This window comes from Lathamus discolor, chromosome 3 (genome assembly GCF_037157495.1).
Source record: "Lathamus discolor isolate bLatDis1 chromosome 3, bLatDis1.hap1, whole genome shotgun sequence".
NCBI classification, from domain to species: domain Eukaryota; kingdom Metazoa; phylum Chordata; class Aves; order Psittaciformes; family Psittacidae; genus Lathamus; species Lathamus discolor.
The window spans coordinates 138971080-138994705 of NC_088886.1; the positions used below are offsets into that span (position 1 = coordinate 138971080).

The following is a 23626-nucleotide window of genomic DNA, read 5'->3' on the forward strand; positions in this document are numbered from 1 at the left end:
ATTGCAAAAATGGAGGTCCTGATCTTACACTAATTTGACATACTTGACCAGAGCTCAAGTTACTATAAATTCTATGTTTAATGCTGTAAGGTAATTCCATTTTACTACTAAATTCTTTCTGACTGGAATCTGGGATGGTTCTTTCACAACAATTAGCTGCTGATAGTCATACTCACGCTGATTCAAATAGGTTTAACTTGTTTGGCCTTGGGAATTACCAATACTTTAAAGCATTTAAACATTTCTAGATATTTCCAATTTTAAGAACAATCTAAAGAAGTTTTTCAAGATGGTGGATTTTTGTTCAAGTGCATATAATGAACACATTAGATCATGTGTGATATTTCTGTTCTAAGTGACAAACATTTAAGCTCTTCAGGCCAGTGAGGTTGTCTTGTTGGTTTCTACTGCAATATACACAGTCATCCTTCCTGAATTACTGTATGTAATCAGAGTTCACAACAAATATTCTTCTTCTTCATAAGGGATAAAGAAGAGGCATCTGTAATTCTATCTGCTATCATTACTAAAATTCTGAAGTTATAGGAGTTTCTGCCTCTTCGCTAATCATTGTACAAGAAAAGGTCACAATTAAATTGTGAGTATACAGAATATTCCTTTCATGTCCTTGTTCGCCTTCCTCTTACTCCACCCTCCCTATCTGTTCGAAGAAGTGCTCAGGCTCCACAGTCAGTGCAAGATTGCTGGCAACAGAGGTGAGGATGATTATAGTTTTACAGAACCATTTTAAAAATTAAATATTCTAACTTTCTCTTAGAACCAACTTTTCACACTGTATTATTTAATACTTCTTTTCATGACAATGAGCAGAAAATGATGATGTAACCCAGTGAGCCAGGGTAGTGTAGTCACTGCATAAAACTGAAAGAACTAAGATCAAGCACAATTAATTATGAGGACGGCTAAATGACCCGGGGGGACAAAAAAGGTAGAAATTGGTTTTAGAATGTTCTCTCTCATTTCAGAAGGCAACTTTTTCTTCATGAACAGCATGGTATTCAGCTTCCAGGGGTGAACGGGTAATTAACTGATGCTGAACACTTTGAAGAAGGTAGAAGACAGCTGTAGCAAAGTAAAAGTCATTCTGAGTAGTGGCTACTAAGGCTAGTAAATCAACACCAACTTTGGTACAGAAAGGTTGCAGACAATGATCAATCAGGGAAAAGAAGGAGATGAAGGCAACCAGTGTGTCTTCCACATTTGTTTATTTATGCTACAACAGCACACACACAAAAATATGAATTAAATGTAAATGGTATTAGATTTTTAACTCTTACCATATTGAAAGAATAAATTCTGGGATGGAAGAGAAACTGGCTAGATATGGACCTCTGAAACTCAATGCAAGCAAGGTGTAGTCCAGCTGAGCATTACCTGAAATGTTAAAGTAAAGAATATGGTCTCCAATTGCCCTGGACTGTATTGTACACTATCCTAGCTAAGAGTACTCTTCTCAGCTCCTTCATATCCACTTTAACTCTTCAAAAACATTCTTAAGGCCTCTGATTTTTTGCTTCACTAAGATTATTTTTTTTATTTTCTCATAAAAATATTCCCGATGTATCACTGCTTGGAGATTTTTCAATTTCTTTCAAGAATATCTTGGATTTTTAAAATATTCTTTGGCCAAGTACCCTGAAATCCTTTGCAGTCATAATTTGATTCATATACAGGAAAAAAGCAAGTAGCATGAAACCTATTTAAATGGCAAGGAAACTGAAACATGGGTAAGGTAAGCAGCTTAACTAAGGAGAGAAAAGTTATAAGGCAGGCAAAAAAAAAAAATCCCAGATTCCAGGATTTGTGTGCAAGAGCCCTCATACCTCTCACATCTCTGATTTGTGAATGTGGTTTCAGCAGACTGCTTGGAGCCTACTGTGGTATGATTTTTCTTGTGATTTTGACTACATTTTCCTAAAATTAATTCCATTTGTTTTCCCTTTAAAACAGCTCCATTTTGTGCTGTCCTTTTCCTCTCTAGCTTAAGCCTAACTAAAAGTAGTGCAGTGGAAAATTCCTTCCACTGCTTTCCAAGCTTCTTGTCATGAGACAGTTTCCGGTCACAGTTTTTCAAGTCTTATAAATAAACCCCCTTCAGAAAGTGGATGACTTAAGCATTGTTTTAATGAAAGAGTGACAAGAAGGACTACCACATCATTACCTTTTAATTCTGACAGTTTAGTGAGTTCTGGAAAAGTGTAGATATATATGATGGGATTCAGCCTCCGGTCTGAAAAGGCCAACACGTGACTATTCCCATTCGCTGCAAAGGCTCCCACCTGGCCAGCCTGACACTGCAGTGCTGTCGTCTTCTTTGTTTCAATGTCCAGGAAGAGGATGTAATTGCCACAAGGGTAGCAGACAGTTTGATTGTTGATAAAGCCAAAGTTCTTGTTTGAGAATCCCTGAACCCAACTTGAAAAAGAGCAAGTGAATGTTAAAACATTAATCAAAGACAGACATTTCTCAAAATATTGTTTTGTTAGACTGATGTTAGGCTTATCCTCATACCAAGTTGCAAAACCAAAATAACTTCAAGATCTAGTACTAGAGATCACTGTGTCAGTGTTTCCAAAAATACAGGGCCAATCTTACCTTGTGGGGCACAAAGGACTGTCATAAGAACAAGGAGAGATGCTTGTATTTCACTTTTCACTAAAAATAAAGTTACTCTGTTCACAGGCTCTGGTTTGGTATATTATAGAGTATACTCTACTCTGAATTACATAGGTACAATCCATACTTGGGACACAGTTGTGTTTGCTTAATCTTTTTACACTTTCATAGCTCATCTCATTCCCATAAGATAGAGAGTACAAAGGCATGGCTTGGGTATGTAACCAGGATGGCTGGTCTGCTTTAAAGATAAACACTTTAACATGGTAAAACTTTGGAATGTAAACAGGATGTGTTACACAAGGACTGAAAGAAATTACTGAAAAGGAGCCAGCTTATGAACTTACAACACATCAACAAATTCGTAACTGCCTGCAGATCTTTCTGCCTTTCAGAAAGTGTGTGGATAAATATCAGGGGCCTCTTATCGAAGTGATTGCATTTACCACTAAGTGAAGGTGTCTGAGCCACATCTTAGCCTGCTAGTACCATGGCAGAAAAGTTTCAGCAGTGTAACAGCTATCCTCTGTGAACAACACTGCTGTTAACACCTTCTAATTTCTATTCAGAAACTTTCCATCTCTTCTCTTCTTCCAAATAGGACAGTTTGACTGGAAAATATCTCTGTCCTCTGCAATTGCAAGTAGCATTTTTATGCTCTTTTCATGATCATAAGTCAGTCATAAGATCAGTTCAGCTGCTGATCCTCTGAACTCTTACTAGAAGATTTTACTGCAGCCCCAGCACTCTCATAGTTAAGAACGCTTTAAATTACTTGTCTTAGGAAATATACATAGGTGCAGTGGAGATGGCAGTGGTTTTTTGCTCCCTCAAAAAGATGGCTCCCATTACAATCATTTATACATTGGGATTCTTCTATTTTACAGCAAGAGACATGGCTTAATGGTGGACTTGGAAGTCCTGGTGTTAACTGTTGGACTTGATGAGTTTAAAGGTCTTTTCCAACCTACTTTATTCTATGATTCTATGTCCAGCAATAACTTCTCATTATTTTTTCTGAATAGCTTCTGCTTTTGGCTTATTTCGCTACATACCGGATGACCAAGTGTAGCCAGAGGGAAGTGGAAGCACACTGACCACGTGCTTGTGCAGATGAACTGAATACCATGGCAACAAAGAGGAGACATTTCAGCTGATGAACATTTTTCCGGACCTTTTACACAAGAACTAGCTGTATGATGTGCCATGGCATGTAAGCAGACCTTCATGAACATGCTCACAGGACCAGTTGTATGCTTTTCTTTAACATTAGATCTGAATAGTGGAAATTAAGTATTTTTAACTTTTGTTTGCAGGGGTAAAATGAAATCCAGAAAACATGTATGCAGAGAAAAAATAATGGGATGACAGAGCAATTTATCATCCTGATACAACCAGTAAAGGCTTAAGAGAACAAGGATTCAGGCTGTTACCTGATGTCATTTCCAACTAGTGCAGTAATCAGCCATGGCACACTCACATTTCCCATGCTGTGTCTGTCTCCAGTTCTATACAAACATTGTGTCAGAAGTATTTCAGTCATAAAATTTGCCAGCTGGTGAAATGTAGATGGGGCAAAGTAATTAGAGTTTCCTTACAGATCATTTTTCCACTGAAAAATGCTAGCTCCATGAGTTTTGTCAAAGTTCAGTGTTTTCTGAAGACACAAACTACAGCATTCCAATTGCCTGCTGCAAAGTAATTTTTGTCACTTTCTTCTGATATACGTACTGCTACTGCTATATTAATTGATAAGAAAAGCAAACTTTAAACTTTTCCATTTTATGGAAATACACTTTACATTCAAAAGGATTTAAATTCTTTTTTATTTTGGATAATATTTTCATTTCACAATGGTGTTTTCACCAAGCAGAAAATCTGGGTCACCGCTCTTGCAAGTAACACCAGTTTGCACAAGGAACTTCCTCTGAATAGCGATGATGTGCTTCAGATGGTATCTTTTTCACTCTGCAAGTATCAGTATGGTTAAGGCTGAAGCCTGCTTCTCCTATCACTGGGATAAATAAGTGCAGCACCTGTAATTATGGATGTATGTAGCCACAAGCATTGATGAAATGGCTGAAATACTTACAGCGGGAAAGGAAACTTAAACATCTGTCCCATTACATAGAAAGTATGTGTAAACATCCTAGATTGTTGTGAAAGGCTCAATGAAGGTGGGGTAGGAAGGATAACTTATCTACAGTGCCTATTCAGAACCAAAAAGCAAGTTGTTGGACTACCAAGAGCTCTGGAAGGGAAGTGTTATTCTATATAGAGTGTGGGTTATATTTGTGGGAAATCAAAATCTGAAAGTCTCTGACACGCAGATTAAGTTGCTGAGAAAGGCAGGACTTAGAATACCAAGAGCCACGGCAGAAGATCATGACAGTGGGGTTTAGGAGGTACAGAACAGCCAGGGAAGTTCTAGAAGTTGAAGCAGCCAAGGTAAAACAGAAGAGAGATGTGGCCATGAACAGAACTGTACAGGTTCACAAGGCCAGGTACTGAGAAGAAAATCATGCCCCAAGAGGACATGCTGTGTGTTGCCAGAACCACTACAGAAAATACAATAACTTATGCCACACTTCTCGTCAACTCGTCAAGCTCCAGCCTGAAAGCAATCCGGGTTGCTTATTCCTGTGCTAAGGGCAGTGAACCCGAGTTTCATCTAAACCCATGACAGGCTCAGCCGCCACTATATGCTGTGGTGCAAGTGCTTCTTTCCCTCCCTGTCTCCCAACTACCTGCTGCCCTAACACGGCCCACAGCACAGCAGCCTCCTTTCCCTCTTAGACCCGTCCTACTCTCTGCATAGAGCTGACCCGGGATGAGAGGAGCAGAGCCCCGGGAGTACAGGCCATCCCGCCGCAGCTGAGGGCGCGGGTGTGCGGGTGTGCGGGCGTAAGGGTGTGCGGGCGTAAGGGTGTGCGGGCGTAAGGGTGTGCGGGCGTGGAAGGACGCGGGCTGTCCCGGCAGGCCCCACCTCACTTCCAGCGCGGCCTCCCCGGCCGAACTGCAGCGGCGGGCCCCGGCGCGCGGCTCCTCAGCTCCCAGCTCCATCAGCGCCGCCGGCTTGTTTACACCCGTCTCTTAGGAACCAGAGCACCCTCCGCCTGCCTCCAAGCAGGCCAGTGATTGGCCCGTGGCCCTGCGCCACTCGCCAATGAGCAGTGGCGGGTATTTAAAGGGCCGGCAGCCCTAGAGAAAGGAGTGAGTGGGGTTCTGGATCTGGACAGAAGTCCAAATACGTAGTGGTGAGACGAGAGGAGACACGACACTGATATTTGTGGGTAATCAGCTGCTTTATCAGGCGGAGGAGTGAGTCAGCCTGAATGTGGGGTTCATTCCCTTGGACACCACACTGGTCCTTCTGCAGCTGCTGCTGCTCCTATTCCAATGGCGTATGACCTCTCCGTGAGGCAGCTGTGGCTGTCCTCCTGTTGCTTCCGTGGTTTTCCTGTCATGAGGTACTGCTGTTCTTGGGATGTGTAATACAGTGTTCCTGAAGCTTCGAAGAGAATGGAGAAGTTAATCACTGGAAGGCATCACAGAATGGTTTGGGTTGGAAGGAGCCTTAAAGATAGTATAGTCCCAACCCCTCTGCCATGGGTAGGGGTATCTCCCTCTAGACCAAAATGCTCAAGCCCAATGAAGTAGAGCTGCAATCTTTGCCTATATACTTACAGCTTTTAGCATGGTAACACTGTACAAATCTCAAAGTATTTAAAAGCAATATTATCTTCCTTTTCCCTTTCCTAAAGGGAGAAGTATTATTTATAGTGTTTTGCTTGTGTTAGTTTGTTATTACTTATCTGGTACAGCAGCAGTGTGCAGATTTGTGATGCTGCTACACACTCACAGTGCTATAGAGCAACAATAGAGAGTGGCACTCCTGTCCAGAGGCAGCAGGGCAAGCCTGTACCTTCCCTGTTGTCTCCACATGTGCTGCGTGTGCCACGCAAAACCAAGGTAGAATGAAGAAATGGGTCTGTTTTAGCATGGTGCCCTTGAGGGGCTATTGCATCACACAGACCTTGTGATGCTGCTTTGGGTTCCTCCATGTCTCTTTCTGGGCTGTGAGTTAGCAGACTGTGTTCTTAATTGCTAAAGGAAATCTCAAATTAATTTTCTCTATTTCTCGTAACCCAGAATGTTGCTGAATCTCTCCTAGGGGCAGGCACTCAGAGGAATGAGAAATATGTCCTCTAACAGCTATTTTGTTTTAGCGTCAGGAGGAATTATTTTCTTGCCACAGGACACGTACAGGTTCTGTTTGCTTAGGGCACGGCAGGCTTGTGCAACAAATCACTGCTCCCTTCACAGCTGCTTGTTACATAATCAATTAATTACCTAATCAAACCACAATGACTTATCAACAAATCATGCCATTCTTCCATTCTAATAGATAATGGCATCAGGTGTGTGGTTACTTTACTAGTGGCTGTCTCAGTGTTTGCTTTGCAGGAGAGATCACTGCAGAAAATAATGGCCATTGCAGCATGGTGCCTGGAGGCCCATATCCAGTTACAAAACAAAACCAAAAGTCACCAACAGGCAAAACTTCCCCACTGTGCGAGCATGGATCCGCTGATGAGGCTGGAGAAGCTCTGGTTCTTCTGTTAGCCTTGGGGATTTGACAGAGATGTGACCATCACCAGGGAGACCAGGATGTTCCCTCCTTTTGGCAAGGACTGCCCCAGTCCTCTGGTGCCTACAAAAGCACTGCTTCTTAATAACATGCAGCTCTGACCTGAAGGTTGGGTGGAAGTGCGTGGACCCCCATGTAGGGAAGCATTTTATTTCTAGGACCATAGATCAACTTGGGCGCTGTGTGAAATGCATTAAAAGGTAAGCTCCTCCATTTCTACTACTATACCTCACAAAAAGCTGGTACAAGTAAAGCCCTGGGGCCTTTGCCTCAAATGAAGAGAGAGCAAAGGGTTGGAGAGGACTTCAGTCCATGGCTTCGTTCCCTCTTTTCCTGTGTGCACATACTGATGCTCCCATGGGTTACGTTTGCAGAAACAAGCATGAATCCCTCTAAGTAGTAATTAAATGGAATGTAGCTTTTGCTTGCACTCCCTTATCTCTTAGGTTATCTGTTGTCTCCTCTAGGGTTTTCCACATGAAGCAGAATAGCTTCATGAGAGAGAAACCCCCCTTGTTATCCTCAGGGTGGGATTGGGTTTTGATGGCAATAGGTGATGCAGTGATGCTCTAGCAGGAGAGGACCCTTTCGAGGGAGGGAAGCAGAAGGAGGCCTGATGCTTCACCATCTCCTGGAGGCACCACTTCACAACAACAGGTATATGGGGTGGAGCTTTGCCATCGGTTTCTCATTCAAAAGGCAGTGCCAGCTGGTGTGGGTTGTACTGAGGTTATAAAGAAGAGAATATTAAGTGCAGCTTAATAGTGCCTGTTCCAGCAAGCAGCTCAGCATCCCCGCCGGGGAGGACGGTCAGCTCGGGGGGGGGCTACCGGGACGCTCCCTTATCTGCCCGAAACACGAGCTTTCTGCTGCCGAAGGGAGTCGGCGCCTGAGGCGGGGCGCTCATCACGCCTGAGGGGCTGGAGGCCGGCCCGCCCAAGCCGCACTGAGGAGCGGTGGTTCCCGCCTCCCGCGGGCGGGCACGGGGCGGTGGGGAACGGTACGACACAGCACGGCACAGCACAACACGCTACACTACATCGCAACACGCTACTTCGCACTGCGTCGCGATGGCCGGCGACCACTCTCGCAGCCTGGGCAAGGGTAAGCGCGGGGCGCAGCGGGCTGCCGTACCACCTCAGCTGGGCCCAGTCGGCGGAGGGGGCGCGAAGCGGGTAGTGCTTGTAATGGGTCTGCTTTTGTCTCCTCAGGGAGCGCGGCGCCGGGGCCGGTGCCCGAGGGGGTGATCCGGCTCTACAGCATGCGGTTCTGCCCCTTCGCCCAGAGGACGAGACTCGTCCTCCGCGCCAAGGGCATCAGGTGAGGCCTTCTCGGCGGGCCCGTGAGGCGCCGTGCGCGGCTGCCCACCCGCTGCTCTCCTCCTCAGCTCCCCGGCCTGCCCGCACCCCGGTGCCGCTGCCCTCCGCGGGCTGCCGGGGCTCGCAGGGGGCGGTCCGAGCTTCTCTTACGTGGGCATCCTGAATGGCTCTTGAGTAAACATCCCTGAAATCAAAGAACGAGAAGGGGGTTTCTGTGAGTGATTTTGCCCTGAAGCTGGAACTTCTTAAGACTTGTTCTGGGGAGCAGTGTCTCGCTGAAGTGGGAGATAAGAAGGCTGCTATGAAATCAGTGATGTAAAGGCCCAATGTAAATAGGTAGGGACAAGCCCCAAGCTGATTCTTTTTTTTTTAATTCATATGTCATCCTGAATGTTTGCAGTAATAACATTTGAGTTCGTTGTGGGTAAACATGAGTAGAGCCTTAAGGTGTGGTGTTTGGGTTTGATGCAAGCTGCAGTGAAAATTCTGGGAGATTCAAAAGCAATGGCCTCTTTAAAAGATGTACCGTGTTACTGTAACATCTTCTCATTCCTGTGCTGCAGTAAGTTAATGGAGTTGAGTACTTGAGCTTGTTTCTGTCTCAGGATAGCCATGTCCTCTCAGTGTTTTTAAGTGGGGCCTAGTGCTTCTCTCAGTTTACAAAGTGTCGTGGTTTAAACCAATCCACACAGGTCGTCCACTTACACCCCCTCCCCGACCCTCCCCACTGCCGGAGGGATGGGGAGGAGAATCAGGAGAATGTAACTCCCACGGGCTGAGATAAGAACAGCCCAGTAACTAAGGTATAACACAAATGACTGCTGCTACCACCAATGATAATATTGATAAGAGAAAATAACAAGAGAATATGATACCACCCCCGAAGAGAGAGAGCCTGCCCTTCCGGGTAACTCCCAGTTACCTCCCTGGGCATGACGTGCTGTGGTATGGAACACCTCTTTGGCTAGTTTGGGTCAGGTGTCCTGTCTCTGCTTCCTCCCGGCCTCCCTCGTCCCCGGCAGAGCATGAGACTCACAGAGTCCTTGGCCAGAATAAACATTACTTAACAACAATTAAAAACAATCGGTGTTATCAGCTCTCTGCCCAGGCTGGAAGTCAAAACACAGAGCTTGCACCAGTTACTAAGAAGGAGCAAAACGGCTCCTGGTAAACCCAGGACACAAAGTAATGTTTTTTCCACCAAATCGATTCCCACCAAATCCCAGGCCTGCCAAAGGTTTGTTAACAGGGCTTGGGGTTCATGTTAGCATAGTGAATGCTTACCATTCGGTTCTCCTGATAACAAGATGAGAGTTGGATTGGTTGGTTGTTTTTTTTTCTTGGGTCTTTCTTCAAAAGAGTAGGTGCATTCAAACTTCCAGGTCAGTTTAATTCTGCCTTTATTTAGTGTCATTGGATTGATCTTGGAACTGGGAAGATTGTTTTGGCATAGTGATTTTGGAGGGCTTTTATGGCTACCTGGATGTGGTAGCTGCCTTCTGATAACCTTTCAGTTGTTTTGCATGTTAAGTTGTGTTTGGCAGACCTTATCAGTATCTATTTGCATTTACCTTAAGCACCTGTTCTATCTGAGGCCATAGGTGGGGAGGATAATTGGGTAGGATGCTCTCCTGGTGTGCTCTTTGGTGTAAGGTCAGATTAAAAATCAGCTGCAGTTCTTAACTGGAGTGTAGTTTACTTGTGCTTCTTTTACAGAATATCCCTAACCTGCATATGAAAGTGTGCTGCTTTCTGAGCTTGAGCTTTGTTTTTAGCGTGACTGCAAGGGCTGCCTCTGTTGTGTGCTTCCAGACTGTTCATGTGTTTTTTACTAGTTTGTTAAACAACTCATTCTAAGTCAATGCTGGTTATTTTCCAGTGAAGTGCCCCTCCCTCCCCCCTGGCAGTATTTGTACATGTTGGATGATAAAGACATTTGTTTGCCCTAGGTTTCCCACAGCAGAGGCTCAGATGTCTGATTCCAGAAAAACAGATAATTTAATGCTCGAGTGATACAGCAGTAGGGACAGCTTGAGCTGGGTATCTCTGGAGAGGGACAGGGCAAAGAAACCCTTAGGCTTTTGTACCCTTGCAGTCTCTGCACTTGTTTTTCACATGTTCATCTTTCATGCGTTTCTTGGTCCAGTGGTGGTTTTTGGTCTGGGGTCTTGTTCCTAATTGGATTTTTTCTGTGGATCTAGGTGGGCCATTAGCTGGGTAAGTTGCAGCTTCTGCTTTCAGTTGTGGCTTCCTTACTTTTTTTGCACTGGTCTCCGAGCCTCCCTTCACATAACTAAGCAATAGTTCAAGATAAGTTCAACTTTTCTAGGTCACAGCTTGTAGCTTTCAGCAACTTTAGCTAATCATGCTAAGCAAAGGTACTCAGACAAAATAAGAGAGTTAGAAGTATTCAGCCAACAGAACTTAATTTACAACAATGGTTGGTCTTGCAAAGGACTTCAGGGAAGACAAGAAAGAGTTTAGTGGTGGGCTTGGCAGTCCTGGTGGAAAGGTTGGACTTGATGATCTTGAAGGTCTTTTTAACCTAGTTGATTCTATGTTTCAGGCACTCAAGTACTGTAGCTGTTGAGGTTTAATGACTGCATTTCACCATGGTATGGACTGTAACAGAACTGAGCCTGGGTCTTGTTTCTTTTGCTCTTTTAGCCACGAAGTAATCAATATCAATCTGAAGAACAAACCTGACTGGTTCTTTGAGAAGAACCCCTTTGGGCTGGTTCCTGTTCTGGAGACCAGCAAAGGCCAGCTGATCTATGAGTCCCCAATCACTTGTGAATATTTGGATGATGCATTTCCAGGGAAGAAGTTGATGCCTTCAGACCCATATGAACGAGCCTTTCAGAAGATGCTCTTGGAACATTTCTCAAAGGTACTGTAGAATCAGTGTGGGAATGTGCTTCTTTACCATAGCACCAAAACCTGTAGCTCTGGTGCCAATGCTGCTTTTATCCTTTGAGGCAGATCTTGTGCCTGGGAGGAGTTATTTGGGGTCTCTTGCTGTGAGCACATACAGACGACTGTGTGTCTGAACTGCTCCTAGCATTTGTGTTTTGGGAAGAATGAAGAAAGACAGCCAGCCTAGTGAGAGTGTATGTGACTGAGGCAGGGTTTTGAGCATCCCACAATAAAACAGAAGTTAGTAGACCAAACCAGCTGAGTGCTTGAGACCTGGACAGTAACAACTGCTGTATGTTAATCTGAGTCTTTCTTTAGGAAGTACTGTATGAATGTGGAATGCAAAAAGTGCCTGACTGAGAGAGCCTACAACCATGGATTGAGAGGTAGCTGTAGACATGGGGCATGTATAAGGTTTTGGCTCTCTGGGGTTTGGAGGAGAGCACTGTACCTGACTGGAAGTAACCTTCTGTGCAAGCATGTGCTTTGAAGAGTCTAGGAAGTTAAAGAAATCTGTTTGGATTGGAGGCAGAAATGGGGGAGAGGAAGCAACAGAAGATGCAAAGAGATGTGGACAAAGAAGAGGGTTAGAAAGGAAGATGTATTTACAACAGGTCTTTCTGAATAGACATGATGGGAAGAGGGTCACAGGGAAACATTGCAAGAAACAAAACATGCACTGAATGTTGGTCGTATGAATGACAAGATCTTAGAAAAATGGTTTTCTGAGTTTTGAAGAATATAATTTAGTGAAGCTTGGCCACTGGGCAGCTTTCTAGTACTGTGTGTGAATTTCTCAATAGCCAAATCGGAAAATGCACAGAACTATAGAAGCCTGCATACCGTGGGCTGAATGTCTCTTTCTTAAAGTACCTTTAATGTTGATAATAAAAGTGCATTTAGAATTCAGGAATGTGTAACTGGGAAACTCTGCACTTCGCTAGCTTTTTGGTTGCTTATTTAGTAGTGCATGCAAATGGGAAACATGCCATTCTTTTCATTGTTCTCTTATTACAAAATTCATTAGTATTTTCATTCATTCTTCCTTTAAGACTCTACTTATCTTTTCTGAAGTATGAAAGGTTTTATTAATGGATGTTAACTCTAACTTGAATCTAACATTTAACATTTTAAGGTCTGAGTGACTTGCTTGCATTATTGTAATAGGAACATTAAAAACTTTCGTTTGTATAGATAACACCATTGGTTTTCAAGTATTTTGTGGCAGTCAAAGATGGACAGGACACCACAGCACTGAAAGCAGAAATTACTGAAAAGTTTGGCAAATTTGAAGAGGTAAGAGTATTTCATGATCGATGAGCAGGTTGCCAGTCATTGTATGATCCCATTTTTCTTTTATAGTGTGGCCTTTGGAGCTAGATCTCTTATCAGTAGTTACAGGAATGAATAATCTTTCAATTTACACTACCCAGCCTAGGATGCCCAACAGCACTGTTAGAGAAAGCTCCACACAGCTAAACTAAACTTATATATGGTGATGACTCTGTAGACTTGTGGATTCTTTTGAATTCTGGCTGCTGCTGTTATCTTAGGTATCTTTGCTTTGCATTAAAAGTAAGGAGACCTTGCCACATGTTCTAATAGGAGTCTGAGCTGCCGAAGAGCATCTGTGCTGGAGCTTTGCTGAAATCACTGCACATACCCCTGCAAAGACACAAAATCTCTTTTGTTCAAGAGCTTATCTTTGTTGGGTGTGGGGCACAGCAGAATGTAATCTGTCCCTTGCACAAATCCAGGCCTGGGCCATATTGTGCTACTGGTAGTGTAATGCAACTTGAGCAGAGCTCCAGGAAGCGTCAGGTGGCTTTTATGCTGTATTAGGACTTCATAATCTGTGGCACTAGTGATTCCTGGCTAGTCTGAACAAGTTGGACTTGCCTATATCATGAACCCATTCCTTCTGCATCTTTAGCAGTCACAAATAATGCTTGTCTGACTTGGTGAAGAAGTGTGCCTTCAGAGCGTTTTTCTTCAGGTGCAAAGCTACCAATAGCTTCCTAATCCTTTCCTAACTCTCCCAACAGTCCTATGCATTCTGCTTCTCCACCCCCTTGAGTTGCTCAAGTAAAATTGTCCTTAGGGTATCCTTATCTCTCTGGTCAGGCTGATGCTGGAGTAGTGCAGATAACAAATGAGTTCTTGGGGCAAGCCATGTGTGTTTCACTTCCCTGTAAAACAGATCTGTTAAATATTAAGGAAGAATTAACCTTCTTCCTGCTTTATTAATGCTGTGAAATACTTGCTGCTCCTTCAGTGCCTCTATTTCACTATACCCTGAAGGATTTTGCTGCAGCAGCTGAAGGTCAGCTGAGGATAGGGGGAAGGAACAGAGCCATGGCAACTTCATGTGGCTTATTGCAAGAGAGATTCAAGGAAGTGTTTTGAAATGCTTCTGTGTTAGTTTGCCGCTACCCGACAGAGGGAGCTCTGTTCCCGTCTCTGGAACTGTGCAGCTGATGGGTTATATTCTGCCGGAGACGTCGTAATCCAAACAGCTTGATGTTTCCTGAGGGGCTTACTAGATCATGGGGTCTTGGGGATGAGGGAGTAGATGGTATAGGAGTATAGTGTTGTGTGTCCTGAAATACAAAGGTTTGTAATGTGTCTCGAGTTCCACCTTTAAAGTGCCTGAAAGCAGGAACTGGTCTTACGAAAGATGAGACCAAGCTCTGGAGGTTCCTTAAAGAGTGTTAAACTTGGATGACCATGGCACTTGAAATGTATCAGAAACCTAAATGTAACAGAAGAACTTGATGAATTCTTGTAGCTCTGCTTTCTGAGTTGAGTTGTGGGGATCTCTTTGGTATCTGTGGATATTACACTTGCTTTCCTTTGCACCTGGAATCAAATGCAGTTATAGATGTAATGTCAGAAATGCTTTCCTGGCACCACTTGGCCTCAAGTGCTGTGGGCTCAGTGAGTTCCTGCTAAAACGGTGTTCTAGTCTACCTGGATGTTACAGTTAGCTGGATTTATTGTTCAAGAAATGCGTGTGTGTTGCTATGTTTGATTAGTCTGGGCGTTAATGCTTTTTGACAGGTAAGAAATCTCAAACTGAAGGATTCTTAAAGCTAAATTTCTTTAATGCACAAGCTGCAGCTCACTAGCGATTGCATTTTTGAACCTCTGGAAAAGAGGTGGACCGACAGTGTATGAAATAGTTTATCATGATACTGTAGTAGCTACAGAGTAGCGCTGACTCCACAGATACTGCATGCCTAGGGTAAATGTGCTATATCTCCATTATTTGCTATCTGATCTCTTTGTATGCCTGCATTCTCCTATGAAGTGGGCTTTTTGCTACTGTAGTGTCCTGTTGTGGTAATTTTCCTTCTGTGGGGGTACTTGTCGCCTCTCGCCCCTCACAGATTCTGTCCAAGCGCAACACTGTGTTTTATGGAGGGGACTCCATCTCCATGCTTGACTACATGATCTGGCCATGGTTTGAACGTCTGGAGCCATTCCAGCTGAAGGAGTGAGTACCTTGCCTAGCTTGTAGTATGTATTGAAGTGCCTAAGCATAAGCTTTGTGTACACTCTGCAGCAATGGGCCACTCTTGGGGGCTGCTGAAGAAAGTCTGTGTTGTGTTGCAGTTTGGGAGAAGCATCTTCTCGAAAGAGAAAGGAGCTGTTCAGGGATCTTCTCTAAGCAAGTGTGATTTTACAAAAAAAAAAAATTAAATTCCTATGAAATATCTGTTTTCCTGCAAAATGATTTTGCCAGATCCAGAAAAAGTGGTCAAAATACAAGACTTTCTCTCCATCCCTACCATCATAGATGAAAATGATCTTTATTTAAAGGGGATGGAGGAATGAAGGCCTAGGCTCAGATTTGTTGGCCATAAGCCTCAGACTTGAAATGCAGTTTTCTGTGCCTCTAGAAAAATTAGCTTGATAAAGGAGAGTGATTTTGTTTTCAGATGAATAAACTGTATCCTACCTAGCTGTAAATAATAGATCTGTCTCTCTTGTAATAGTGGGGGATTTTTACATGTAAGTAAGCATCTTAGTCTGTTATATCCTTAGACAGCTCCAGTTACCATGGTATTACATTATTATGTAAGGAAATAGTAGCCGAGGAAAACTACTTTATAGCTGCCTTAAAACAGGGCTAAAGAGTCAATTTGTATGAGGAAGTGGGTGAGCATAGAACAGTTAGTCTCACCCTGGTGCCTGAACCATTCTTGAAGAACAAGAAAGACGCAGGAATCCTCAGCATTGAAACTTTGGGCACTGTAAAATGAGGGCTTTACTGATGGGTTGTTGACCCACTTTGTCTCCTGTGTGATCCTTGATGGGAATGGGAAATACTACAAGCGATATAGGAGCGTAGGTCTGGAGTCTTTAAGGTTTTTGAATGACTGGGGATCTGAGCTATTCTTTGTTAAGAAAAGATGCTTTCTGGGTTAGGATTAGTGGAAGTTACGCATTAACTAAGCTCAGGAGTTAATTGTAATGCACAGTACTTGTCTCAGTCCAACAGAAGAGACTGAAAATAACAATTTCCTCTTAAGCTTTTGATTTGCCACACAGTGGTTGGGCTTTTGGTTGTTTGTTTTCAACTGTGTATGAGCAGGTTTGTGGATTTAGTCTTAGCTGAATCTTCAGTTTCCTCAATAGACTGCATCTATATTTTGAGCTGCTGGGTTGCCAGGTAGTACAAACTGCACAGCTTGCCTTGGTATCTAAGAGAGAGGAGAGAAGAGGTTTGTGAGCTGTTGAGGAGGACTCCAGCACTGCACACAGCGTTTGCTTCAAGAATCACCATTAACAAAGCATTCCAGAGGGAGGCAGTGGTGCACAAGCCTCTGCCCTCAGCTTGGAGCAGATGATAAATGAGAGCTGTGTCTTTTGCGGCAGAGATAATGAAAGTAAAAACATGCTGATATCTTGCACAGTAAGTGCTTATTTGTGTTTTTGCTCAGCTTAGCAGAGTGTATAAGCTCTGCAAGAACTCTTTCCAAATCCTAGTCTGTCTTCTATGATCTTATGCATGTTTCTGTTACCAGCTCTGAGCTGAACATTTATACTGGGAAGGAGAAAGCAAAACAAACAGTAAAATGGAACTGTTCAAGTTGTTTTGCTTCCTTCATGCCCTCCAAGTCTGCCATTTACGTTATTCAGTCTCTTTCCTTTTCCTGTAGCTCTTTGAGTCACACCCCAAAGCTCCAACGCTGGATGGAGGCCATGAAGGAAGACCCTGCAGTCAAGGCTACAATGACTGACCCACAGATATATAAAGATTACCTGCAGCTCTATTTGAAGAACAGCCTTGAGGCGTGTGATTATGGGCTCTGAGGTGCCAGTAGGCACATACTTGCTGAAGTACTTCTCTTTGGTGTGAGCTGTGGGGAATCTAGTGTAATTTAGTGTAAACTTTTCTGTGGTTGCTTTTCATAATGGGGAATAAATCTGTGCTGAAATGGGTGAGAAACCTGAGAACTCTACTTCTTCCTCTCTGGAGGAGGATGTGCTGGCTTCAGGCAGGAGATGGAAAGTCATTGCTGGTCATACTTATCGCACAAAGGAAAATGTTGGCCTTATTCAGAGATGCTGTTCTGTTATCTCTGGCCTCTTTGCTGGCATTGCTGGTGGACAGTCCCCGAACTGGCCCTGTTACTCAGTTTAAAAACTGTAATACTGATGTCTTGAAAATAAATAAAAAGCAAGCAGTGCTGTCTTAAACACAGTTTTTCCTTCCTCATTCCAAGCAGCTGTTAATCACTGGACTGGTTGTACAGAGGGGAGCCTTTAAAGGCTAAAACAGATAGTATGGTCTCTGAAGTTAAGATGCAGTCACCTAATATAAACTGGCCTCCACTTAATCCTGCTGAAGTCACATTTGCAGGGACCATATAGTAATGACTTTGCATTTGGGCTAGATGTGCTAAGGGAGTGTGTAGTATCAATCTTCTGCCCTCTGAAGTAGGGTCATGTTTATTCTAGCTCCTAACCTGGGTTATCCTAAAGGCTGGAGTAGGGAGTAAAGCTAACAGAAATCGTATCCTGAGCAGAAGGACATTTATTTTCTGTTCTACTCCAGAATTCAAAGTGCTGCAATGCATGTCAAGATGTAGGTGAAATGGGAGAACTGAAGTAGAAGTTCAGTCAGAGCATTATATACTGGTTGTGTCTTGCTGCTGGTGAAGGAGTGAGTATGTTTTCTTCTAGGAGGTGTCAGGATCAGAGCTTTGTAGTTTTTTAAGCTATTCTCAATGCTAAGAGTGGAGACAAGATTTGTTGAATCAAAAGTAGTTGCAGGGAAGGCTTCTTCCTCTCTCGTTTTCTTCTTTTTTTCTCCCCACGTAGGGGGTTAAAAGAACTATGGCCTATTCTGGTGTTGCTCAGCTGTGTATGTGTTTCTCTGTCAGACCACTGACAACTCAAGCTAGCCACAATTCCAGTCAATAAACATGCAAAAAGAAGGCAGAGTAGCACATTCAAGGACAGGGCTGTGGTTCCTGTGGTGCTGAGGCAGTTGTCATGAGATACACAATTCCTTTTCCATTGCAATGAGGTAAGGGAGTATAGAAGAAGGTGGTGGTTCATGGTTTTCCTGGTAATTGAGACACTGGAGTGTCTTGGACCTTTTCTGGAGTAAAGCTGGACTAATTTCTCTTTAATGTATTTTACCCCAGCACAGGGAGTCTGAGGAGGTGCATGCTTGAGTAACTTGAAGTAGGAAAGCAGATATGAAAGATTTGATAAGAAAAAAGAATTATCAGGAGCTTGGACTATCAGCCTGCAGCTATTGCAGGGGATTGCTTATGCTCTTACTAGCTTTAATTCAAACTGTGTTTTTTCCCCTCCTGTTTATCTTTGTGGCTAACATCTGGCACTACTTAGAGAAATACTAATTGCTCTGCTGTTCCTTCCAGAATGCTGATGTTCTCTAAAATATTTCCTAGCCCAGATCTGATGCTGTACATGGTTTGTAGATTGTCATTAGGGAACCCAGAGGAAGCATAAAGCTGTGAGGTGTCTTGTCAGAATGTGTATCTAGGCCTTTTCTACAGACTGAACTGGGGTTTGAGCTTGCAGGAGCCACTACCTCTGAAATGGTGTTGGTGGGATCTTGGTGGCAAGCTTCCAAGGATTAACTGCAGAACACTGTGGTTTTATTAGCTGCTCTGCTTTGTGTAGGGCTTGTTAATGCTGTTAGTATAGTAGGCTCTAAGCTAGCTTCTATAAACATGCTAGGAATATGCTGCAGTTTGCCTCCAGTGTGTTACTGGGTGCTAGTGAGAGATGTGACATTAGGGAGATCAAATAACGGGGTAAGAGCAGAGACTGGCATCCAAAAACTGAGCTGGCTTGGGCCAGACCATGGTGACCCGGAAACCTTGTTGTCCGAACTGAAAGATGTGTTCTCCCTGTCTTTATGTCTTTATTTCGTGGCTATGGAGTGTGCCATTATAAATATGCTGCTTCAGCAAAAAAAAAGTAAAATGAAATATTCTGCCTTATAATTTACCATTAAATATCAGTGTTCTAAATCCCCAGGCAGACAGCTGGGGTCCTGAACTCATTACAGCACACCAAGAAATGCAGGCCTCGGGCAAAGTGTTCTTAATGTGGTCATGAATATGCAGCACTTTGGCCCAGTCTTCAAATGGAAGGCAAGAGAAATGGATTGGCTCTCTCCTTGCAGGGTGGATGGGAGTAGAGGATATGTTGTATTACTTTAAAGAGGCCAAGTAAAGAAAACAGGTATCTTCAGTTTTGGTCAACAGAGGAAAAAAATGGAAGTTGATAATGAAAGGATCAAGCAGATAACAGCTCTGTGCTGTGGTCAGAGCTCTTAAAATCTTCTGTGGATCAGATTGTACTGTATTTACTTGCTTCATACTCCACATTTTGCCCTGGAAAGTTTTGTTGGTGCTATTGCTTTCCAAAACAGTGTTGATTTGGTTTTTTTTGGTTCCCTGTTATTGTGTCATCACATATAACTGTTTCCAGCACGTGTTAAAAATACCAGTGTCGAGCAAGAAAAGGACTATCTTGTAAAATATAGTGACCTTAGGAGCATGATGGATACTTCAGATTAGCAAGGCATCAGGCTTTGTTTTATCCTGCGTTTGTAGCATATCCCTACATCTTTATTGATGTCCTTGTTACAGTTCTTGGTACCATAATGCATGATGCGGTCCAGCCTCTTTTCCTTCATTATCAGTTTAGGATCCTTTATACTGAAGCTAAAAGCAAGGCAGAAGGGAAGTAAGATAGAGGGAGAGATGGGACCTCAGACTATCAGTTCTGGGAATGTTTATGGAGTTTTGGGTAAGTTGAATGAGATCTTGGGTGAAGGGGACTGTGGCTACAGCAGAAGGCCCTTTCTTGGGGAAATTGTTGAGAAGAGTCTGTGGTTGTGCTGGAAGTGGCATTAACTGGAGGTGCTGGTTTAAGAAGTCTCAAGGTGTCACATATAAGGGACACCTGAAGCATTTGTGTGAACTCTTACAGATGGATGCATGTGGCTTTGTTGCTTTTTCTGATCAATTAAAAAGGAGGAGAAAAAGAAAATCTCAGTTTACTGCTTCACTTAACCTCAGCTTCTTGCCATACTTCATTTAACAGCTGTCTGTCCTGCTCCTCAGAGGTGCCTGGCTGTGGGTGAGTGCATGTGCTAGGCACATGGTATTGGCAGTGTTGCATCTCCTGGGCCTGCTATCCCTGTTTTTCAACTGTTGTGGCATCTGTACTGTTCCCTTGCATTATCAAGGCTTGAGAACTAGCTGTTTCTATCCTCTCTTTTCTCTGCTAGCGTGATTATTTCACCACTCTGTTTGTTGGACATTGATTTCACTTGGGAACAGCTGATGAAAATGCAGCCTCTTTATAGTCACAACATCAGATGTGATTTTACTAAATCATATCCAGTTTCTGTAAGATGGAAGCAATCTTTTCTACTGCTAGTCTGAAGCCAGCCCGGATGGCAGTTGCTGATTCATCTGAGATACCAGTAATGCCATGTGATGGTGTTAGGACTTTTCCCTCCTAAAACACTTTGTTTTGCTAAAACAGGAGTTTTAAAACTAGTCACTGAGATGCAGCTGTGTCTGGGGTGCAGTCTGACTGCTGTTAAGCAGTGTGCAGTAGTGCTGTCTCCAAGACTATGAGGAAGTTAGAATGCAGCTTGTATTAAGGGACCAATGTACTGAGATTATTTTGTGCCTTTCACAGCCGCGTTCTGATGTGCAGGAGGTAGTCTGTGAGAACTGCAGCACGTGCTGCAGGTCTGCATCTTGGAACCACCACTCTTGGCAAAGATGATGGAAAAAGCTGTCTCTCGGAGGGAAATGGAGCATAGAAAAGGGCACTGAACAGCCACGTGCTGAGCAGGGAGCAGACAGTCTTTCCTGTAAACTGCAAACCATTTGCATGAGTCACCTATGTGGCTGCACAGCAAAGGAATAAGAGAGCTGGGGGAAAAGGTTGTCAACTTCAGACCACCTGAAGAATCAGTGAAGACCCAAGTGAAACAATACAGCTTAATACTTTCTTCCTGCAGCTCTCTGTGCATATTCCCATTTTCCCAAAGGGTGCTTTTGTGTTTTAACTCCTGTCACTCAGACCATCCTCAGAAGGGAGCTCTCAACATGAATGCACCAGTCCACAGGTCAGTGTGGCTGGTTCTTTTCCCTCCATATTCATCACATAGCTCTTTTCCTTGCCTGTTCAGGCTTGGAAGCAAAGTCTGTCTCCTGTTGCTTGGAATAGTTTAGGTGTGGAGGTGTGATAATTAATTGGTTGTTTCTCCTTGTTGGGAAGACAGCTGTAACCCATGTCTTCAAACCCACAGGCTTGTGCCTCTCAATTCTTCTTAGTATGCTTCATGTAGCTTGTGTGTGCTGGTGTATCTCTGCTGCGGATCAAGCTTTTCACCTATCTCTGTCAGGAGAGAGTCACTGTGGGGCCATTGGTAGAAACCTGCATTTGGACAAGCCTTACTTCTCTCTAGTTTCGCATACAGGAGCTTCATGATACCAGTGTGATGTGATAACCCTGAAGGTGAACTGACCTGGCAGGAATATCATGCTGACAGGGCAGAACACCTCTGTTCCATGGACACACCTGTGTGGCGGGCAGGCAGAATTGCTGTGCATCACTTGTGCTTACAGGCACAACAGCCATCCAGGGCTGCCTTGCCCTGCCTGGTGTAAGCTGGCAGGGATGAGACCTGGAACATGTTAGCAAGCTAAGCATGTTCTCCTTGCAGATTTGGGAAATTCCTCTGCATTGTTTGATTTCCCAGCAGAGGACTAGAGAGCAAGGCTGAAGGTTAGCAGTACAATGGGTTTCTGCCTTGATGCACCTGGGGAGGTGAAGTGACTGATGAGTCAGGCTGTGAACAGTGTGGTTTACTGATCCCAGTTCTGCCAGGCTCCGACTGCTGGGCCTGTATTGTGCTGTATTTGATCCTGAATGTTGGATTGTCTGCAGAAAGGTACCTAATTGGATTTCCAGGGACATTGTAAGTGCTGTGGCACTTCTAGAAAGCAGCACAATGCAGACAGGAATTTAATCTTGACCCCTTACACATGATTAGGGCTTCGCTGAGTTGAAACTGTTGATGGCTTTGAGTGCTGGTGGATTTGTAGATAGTTTTATATCTAAACTGGAGTCCTTTTCCTTCAGAGCACCTCGGACACTTTTAGGAACTTCATTGGGGTTTTAATCTTCATTCTTGTCAGACTGAGGCACTGCTTTAAAAACTATGCACATTTTACAAGCACTCAAATGCCTGAGCAGGGAGGGCTGTATTTAAATGTTTCACCTCAGCAACTTCTGCGCTTCCACCTCAGAGCGGGTGAATAAAGCTGAGAGTCCCTCCTTCAAGATAAAAATGGCTGATCCCTTTTCCCCTCCCCTCCTCTAACCCATTGGGTAAGCTCTGTTTCTACCCAGACAGATTTATCATTACCTAAAAACACAGTGCCTTTATTCAAAGGCAGCACCAATGCAAACAGTGACTGAAAAGCTTTGCTTTATGGAGTCCCTCAAACTTCTGCAGCCAGAGATTTAGCTTCTAGCAGCTGAGGAGTCCAAGAGAATGCTCCTGAATGTAACCTAATTAGAAAGTGGAACTTCTTTTGGAGAACACTGTAAGAATAGCTGATCCACAGCATGGGCTTGTTCAGATTTCTGTTTTAGGACCAGGCTTGCCCAATGGATATAGAAATACCTGTTTGCTTGCCTCCACCTTCTCTCAAGGCTCGCTACAGTTGTGTGAATCATTTTGAGAGTAGCAGAAGTGACACAACCCGTTTCCTCACAGCTGATTTCTGCAGGTCTGCAAGGCATGAGTAGCAACTGCCTTTTACTGCGCTGGGGACATTTAAATGGTCTCTTCTGTACTTCGTCAGCATTGAGAGTCCTCTTTCTGTCCTCTATCCATCTGCCCACTTGCCTAAAATTCGTTGGAGCTGAGTATTCCTGAGCCCTCTACACATCTGTCAAACTTGGTTAAAGTTGTTTGATGGACTCAGAAGTTACTTGTCAGGAGATGAAGGGATAGACCCTCCTCTTCCTCCTCTCCCTCCTCTCCTACCCCTCATATGCATAGCACACTGACTGCATAGGAATCTGGCTAAAAATAACCTAGTTTATGTTGCTGGAATGGGTTCATCATTTTAGAAACGGGCTGGACTGCCTGGAATTTTACTTGGCAGGGGTACAAGAGCTCAAGTGTTTGGTTGGAGCCACTAAACCTAATTCACTGAGAAATCCTCTTTCCAAGCAAACAATCCAGATAAATACAAGACACATACCTGATACTGTGCCTGTGGCATTTGGTGACAGCCCTGAGTTAGCTTTTAGACCTACAAGCAAAGAACTGTAACACGGAGTTGAGCAGAGAAGATGAGACCTGCTCAAGAATTGGGCGAATCTTGAGCAGTATCCCATACTGCTCATTCTATGGGGTAACCCATGCTCCCAGCTTGACTGCTAGTGGTACCTGATGTGAAATGAATGATTTAGGGTCATTCAAAGAATCACCATCAAAGGTATTAGCACGAGCAGTTCTAATAGGAGTTTATAAACTTGTAACTTAACAAAATTCACTGGCAAAATTCACTCT

General features: G+C 43.7%; 2 protein-coding genes across 5 annotated transcripts in view; one reads left to right on the plus strand and one right to left on the minus strand.

The window, feature by feature from the left end:
- The window catches only part of CFAP43 (cilia and flagella associated protein 43), a 52605-nt gene extending 46905 nt beyond the window's left edge, over positions 1–5700 (minus strand). For all 4 annotated transcript variants that reach the window (XR_010610957.1, XM_065672194.1, XM_065672195.1 and 1 more), the window contains exons 1-3: positions 5624–5700; positions 2183–2436; positions 1299–1395 (exon numbers count right to left, since the gene is read on the minus strand). Coding sequence is in view for 3 of the 4 variants with exons in the window: in XM_065672194.1 (XP_065528266.1) it covers positions 1299–1395; positions 2183–2436; positions 5624–5700 (428 nt within the window). In the remaining variant the exon portion in view is untranslated. The remainder of the gene's footprint in view (positions 1–1298; positions 1396–2182; positions 2437–5623) is intronic.
- Positions 5701–8130: 2430 nt separating this feature from the next.
- Positions 8131–17229, plus strand: LOC136010670 (glutathione S-transferase omega-1-like). The gene is made up of 6 exons (XM_065672199.1): positions 8131–8392; positions 8500–8608; positions 11275–11497; positions 12718–12819; positions 14913–15019; positions 16689–17229. The coding sequence occupies exons 1-6, from the start codon at positions 8359–8361 to the stop codon at positions 16840–16842; spliced, it is 729 nt and encodes a 242-aa protein (XP_065528271.1). The 5' UTR covers positions 8131–8358; the 3' UTR covers positions 16843–17229.
- The last annotated feature ends 6397 nt before the right edge of the window (positions 17230–23626 follow it).